Source organism: Thrips palmi, unplaced genomic scaffold (genome assembly GCF_012932325.1).
Source record: "Thrips palmi isolate BJ-2018 unplaced genomic scaffold, TpBJ-2018v1 HiC_scaffold_18, whole genome shotgun sequence".
Classification (NCBI taxonomy): Eukaryota; Metazoa; Arthropoda; class Insecta; order Thysanoptera; family Thripidae; genus Thrips; species Thrips palmi.
In genome coordinates, this window is record NW_023144627.1 from 10,060,981 (window position 1) to 10,066,980 (window position 6,000).

The following is a 6,000-nucleotide window of genomic DNA, read 5'->3' on the forward strand; positions in this document are numbered from 1 at the left end:
TTCTGTTTTCACCACCTGATTGTTGTTCTGTGGTACTTCGCAGTTCACCATGACATGAGCTGCCGACGGACTTATAAATAAAATAAAAGCCTGTAGCTTGTGGCATTTCTGTTTCGTACATTTTCCGTTCAAAACTACTGAAATTTTTGCAATGTGGAACAAAGAAAACTAAAACTTAAAAAATTCAAAATCCAAAAAATATTAAAATTAAAGTCTTTAGCCTTTTGTCTCTCTGTTTGCTTAGATCCTGGAGGCGCGCGAACCCCGGGTGCCCATCGTGGTGGTGGGCAACAAGGTGGACTTGGACGAGGCGCTGGAGAACCAGGGCCAGGCCAGGCCCATCAAGAGGGAGATCACGGAGACGACGGCTCGTCTGGACTGGGAGTGCGGCTACATCGAATGCTCGGCCAAGGGCAACGAGGGCATCATCGACGTCTTCAAGGAGCTGCTCAACGTGTCCAAGGTACGTCCGGCTTGGCGGGTCAAATGTGGTAATGTTATGATGCCCTTTCGAGGTAAGTGAGGATCCATGATTATTATCTCCATTCTGGGTTTGACAGTTCCATGTGGAAACTATATTTCTATCTGAGAAACATAATTTCCAGACAAAAGCTATAGCATGGAATTCCTCTTATCTACCTAGACATTTCTAAATCCGTATGGATAAGAGTATTCCAAATTGAAACAGGCAAATTGTTCAGAGTCAAATCCAGATGGAATGGAGAGCTGGGTGCGCACAAATGAAAAGAGTTGATGCAGACAAGCTCAGAACACTCGAGAGAATTTTGTCGATCAAAATTCGCGCACCACTTTTCAGCTTTCACAGTTTTGTGAATTTTCATCAGGTTTTCAGACAGGTTTCTGTACATTCTGACACAATTTACAAAAGTGAACTAATTTTTGCCTGCATCGACCGGTTCATCATTTCTTTGCGAAGTAGAAAGAAAGCCTTAAGAGGATACCAAAACCCTGACAATCCGTTCGCTGTCGCCGGAACTCCTTGCATTTCTCGCAACCCGCGCAACGAAAGTGGTCAGGCAAACCGTGTGACCTTAGCCAACCCTTTCCACGGCAGGCCCGAATGTGCGTCCAGCTCCGGGGCTTTGTCCACCGAGCTGCCCCGAGCGCACCCTGAGGACCGCCGACCCTATGGCCGCGCAGTGACCAGCATCGGCTACTCGGCCCGGCCTGTGTCCGGCCTGTGGTCTGGCGGCGAGCGTGGTGGCGACACACGGAAAAAGGGGTGGGGTTGGGAGTGGGCAGCACACTGCCCAATTGCGCAATTAGCTCAGAGCCCCACTTTGCTTTTCGTTGCCCCGCAGCAACCGCCCTGGCCGCGACACCAGCGCCCTTTGTCTTTTGTTTCGTGGAACTTTGCCGGGACCAACATATCGTTATCTCGGTGTTTGTTCTTCCAGCCCACCTTGTCCGTCTGTGCATCTGTCTGCTCGCCCATCTGTCGGTCCGTCCGACTGTTTCGGCCGGCCGGTGCTACACGTGCCTGCTCGTCCCACACGCGCGTGCACTTTGGCTCTTTGTTACGCGTCCTCATGTCACGCCAGGGAAAAGTTGAGAAACTTGGCGGCCGGAACTGTCCTTTCAGTGTCTAAAAAAGGTTGATCAAATTGACTTAAACTCATTTGGTTACGATTTATCAAACCTCACTGTGCCGGCTGGGTCAGGAACGCTGAGACAAAATGCGGTCCCGCACTCCTCTGCCCCCTCTGGTCTGGGAGGAGCAGTGTCTGGCGGGACTGCAAGCTTGTCTCTCGGGGTTCCTGAACCTGGTACAGTCGCCATAACTAAAACCACAAGTTTCAGGAGGGTGTTTTGTAGAGTCCGCACTTCTAGGGTTCATTAAAACACCCCAGGAATTGACACCAGTATTCAAAGGGGATACCCTTCCCCGGAGTCGAACCCTCCCCCTCCCGCTTCAGTCTCGACCTCGCTGCCACCGCGGCCACCGAGGCACCGCCTTGAGGACGCCGTCCTGTTTCAGGTGCGCTACAACCTGAGCCCCGCCGTCCGGCGCCGGAGGCAGTCCTTGCCGAACTACGTCGGCGGCGGAGGCAGCAGCAGCGCCGCCGCCAAGGCCAAGCACATGCTCAAGAGGAACTCCTGCGCCGTGGCCTGAACGACCACGACGATGACGACGACCACGAAGACGGTCTTGCGAAGGGCGCCGAGAGCAGCTGAGGAGAGGGTTCTTGTCTTGTAATTGGGCAGTCGTTGCCAAGGCTCTCTGTCTCTCTCACACCCCTACGGTACGCCGCTGGGGTGCGGGAGAGACAGAAAGACCCTTCGGTACCAGCTGCCCGGCCCTCGGCGTCCAAGTGGGCACTCGTTGCACTGTTACGGATTATGTTTTGTGGAAGCTACACGAGTACTGGGATGGTTTAAATGCGCTGGGATTTAAATATTTGCGCATTCGCGCGTGTCGTGTAGCGTATAGCGGTGTTGTAAATTGTACTTAGTCGGCATTCAATGGAAACAGTGTGTTATGAGATATCGTTCTTTTAATTTAATCTCATTGTTTGTACTTCGATGTCATCTAATGCTCTGATAATACCTTTGTAGATTTAAAGGTCCACGCGTCCGCGCGCATTTAATGTGATTTATATTATAACGTGTTTAGCTTGGGCTAACGGATTTTCGACTGAATCGTTTCAATTTGTCCGTCGTCTGTATCTATTGCGACCTTCTCCCTCTCTGGCCCACATCCCTCTGAGTGGGCGCATAAAGTGCCAACTGTCCACGGCGTCACCGGACTCTGTCTCGCTGTGTTCTTCTTACTTGTTGTAAAAAAAAGTCTCAATTTTGCGCGAATCTCAAAGAAACGTTTCTACCACGGACCACAGGAGACTGACTGCGCAAGGCAGACCCAAGCTAAGTTGGTTAATTTAATAGATTTAGTCTTTATTTGTTTTATTTTCTTCTTGAATCGGAGCTCGTAGTCTTAAGATGTGCGGAGGCAGTAAATGTGTACGCCACATCATGAAGCAAAGGATAAGATTCCTTTGCATGAGAGATGATAAATAAATATCCTGACTCGAGGTGGGGTGGGAACGCCGTAATTTCGAAATCAGTCCCGAAACATAGTGCTCCTCGCAGCCAAAGGGGCATGGACTGACTAACAGTGCGGTTGTCGTCTTGCCTCACCTTCTGAATGGCGGTTTAATAAATTCATGTCATTCATGTCGTATTATTCACGCTATGTATAAAATTGTACAGGCATATAGGAAATGCGTCATTTGTAAACCTGTAATACTTAATCGCATTTTGTGGTTCTTAGATTTAATATTCCGCAGCCTATATGTATACCAGCAGCATTTAAATCAAAGTTATCCTTGCGCTTGCTGTTGCGAATTCGTGCCAATAGTTGTCCTGTGTACAATGTGCCCTTTCTGCCACCTTTTTTTCGGCACAGTTGGCAGTGGACCGACTGTCGGTCGGTGGCTCCGTCCCCCTGTCTTGCTTTGCGCAGCAGCAGGTCTCGCTGAGGATGCGTTTATGGCGTTAGACGTGGTTTTGCATATTTTGCCATGCAGATGAGACCGCTAGTTCTATCACCACGATCAGCCAACGCGTGCCAGCTATGCCGAGCCACCCCTACCCCCACCACCTACCTGTCGCTTCGTATCTCCCCCTCCCCCTTTTTCCCCCGCAAACTCCTTCCCCTCCTGCGCTCCACAACTCCTTTTTGATTCTTTGATCTGCACGGTTTCAATCCTCTAACCAAAACCCTGTGTTCCCTTCCCCTCCCGTTTTGAATCATCTTGTTTTTACGTGTGCCTTCTGCAAGGCTCTATAAAGTATTATTATTTTGTAATTGACTAGGGAAAAAAGTGCTTGCCGAGGGGCTTGCACTACATCTAGCTTTAGGCACGACCCCGGTCGTCTGTTGCAACCGTAAAAAAATGTGAACTGAGTATTAAGCTATTTGGGCTGTGCGTTTTATTTTCGATGAGAAAATTAGGATGGGTATGGAAAACTGTATATTTTATGATTGAAGACGTAGCTTTTGGAATCGTGTTTAATGCATGCTTATCATGCTGGAAAAGAGATGCACTGGGTTGCTAGTTTTGTTCCTTGTTTTATATTTGCAAGAAGGAGCTTCGTGCAGAAATTTTGTCGAGGGTTCCTGTATTAATCATCGCCAGCGGCTCTGCAACGCGCTACACTATTCAACATTACGTAGATCGAGGGAGAGCAGGTGTGTTATTTATCTTTGTGAGAGATGTGTGAAAATTAATGTCAACCGTTTAGTTTCAGTTCAGCGTATTTATGTACCATTTCATGTAACGTTTTTGCTGAAATAAAAGCCGATTGTGATTATCGTGAAATATAATTACACCTCTCGTTATTGCGATGTCCAGCTGACGCGCACAGCAGCGTGGAACCATCAGCCGAAGGATCTTCCTGTCGCTCTGTCTCTCTCGCACCCCTATTGGACGTCTCATGAGTGCGAGAGAGACAGAGCGATGGAACGATTCTTCGGAGTCCAGGGCGACAACGGCGTCTTGATGGCTCCGCTGCGACCACGGCGGCTACTGGCTGGGGGAAGTCCATAGAGAGGAAAAGGGTGGGAGGGGGGGGGGGGCAGTTATAGCGGGCCGAAATCACCCCCGGCAAGGAAAAGGAAAACACAACCCACATGAACGAAAAAGAAATCAAGGAACAAAAACAAAACTCTAGAAAAATTATCTCTTATTTTAGTTGACAAACTTTGCAAAAGACAAGGGAAATTACGACAAAAACGTATTCGACACCAGCGGTAGGTGTGACACATTTGGTCGACCTGTCAGCTTGACTATGTCGACATGTCCCACAGTTGGGTTGGCAGTGTGCTTATCCCCCCCGGCTCAATTTTGGAAGCGCCAATTTTCCAAGTCTAGTATCCAGTCGTCCAAGTGGCTGAAAATTCTCACAATGCACAGTTGTCACCAGGGTTGCCAACCTTGGCATGGGCATTTCCTGGATCCTCCAAAGCCAGCTACGGCTGGCAACCCTATTTTAGCACTGGTGCACGGTGGGAATTTTCAACACGGAATGTGGCAGCACTGCTGCATCCGTTTCTCGCAGTGTAGCGCGGAATCTCGCCTCTCCAGACAGTAAAGGCTTAACGCACTGGCAGTGAAGGCATCGTAACGCGTCTCTACTGGGTGACTGACCGGACACGCGGGACCACTCACTCCCAGTGTTGCCACAACAACAGGCAAAAATTGCCCACAATGCACCAGTATCGAAGGGATTGCCAACCCCAGCGTGCCTACTATGGGCAATACGTGGGATTTCCCCTCGCGAAGTAGGCCCGTAGACAGGCAAAGGTCGGCAACCCTCTCGACTCTGGTGTCGTGAGCGAGGTTTGCCTTCTTAAGTGGCGACACTGGTCAAAGATTGCAACGGAATCCTCGCGGGAAGCGATCTTCTTGGCGCGGAAATCCCCATAAAGCTCCGTGGTGACGAGCGGCTCCGATTGCGAGCCCGCTTCGTTTGATCAGGACGCTAGCGACATCTGGCGACACCACAGTCGTCTTCACTGATCCCCGGCGCGTGGCGGGGCCCTCGCGCGTGGCGCCGACGATACCCCACGACGGTGGTTGGGGGAAACGAACCCGGCGATACCCCACCCACCCCACACCGATGATTGGGAGAAACGAACCCGGCGATACCCCACCCCACACCGATGATTGGGAGAAACGAACCCGGCGATACCCCTGGCCAGTGATTGGGAGAAATGAACCTGGCGGTACCCCACGCCATTCGTTTGATGAAAAGAACCCGGCGATACCCCGCGCGAAGGGAGATTATAGGAAATTAATTTCATTTAATGAACCCGGCGTGACGACCCCCCAGCCAGATGCTCTGGTGCGTGGCCTCAAAGAGAGGAGAGCCTCGTCGCTACTCCATGCTTCAAGGGGTCCACGTTCTGTCACTACTCCCCGCTCTAGCTGCGCGCAGATACGCTCCGTCCCGTGGCGTTGCTCGGAGTATCTCCAG

At 50.7% G+C, this 6,000-nt stretch overlaps 1 protein-coding gene across 1 annotated transcript in view; it reads left to right on the forward strand.

Moving 5' to 3' along the window:
* LOC117645044 (GTP-binding protein Di-Ras2-like) overlaps nucleotides 1–4,348 on the forward strand; it is a 71,267-nt gene extending 66,919 nt beyond the window's left edge. The window contains exons 4-5 of the mRNA XM_034384933.1: nucleotides 245–463; nucleotides 2,000–4,348. Coding sequence (XP_034240824.1) covers nucleotides 245–463; nucleotides 2,000–2,134 — 354 coding nt within the window. The 3' untranslated portion in view covers nucleotides 2,135–4,348. The remainder of the gene's footprint in view (nucleotides 1–244; nucleotides 464–1,999) is intronic.
* The last annotated feature ends 1,652 nt before the right edge of the window (nucleotides 4,349–6,000 follow it).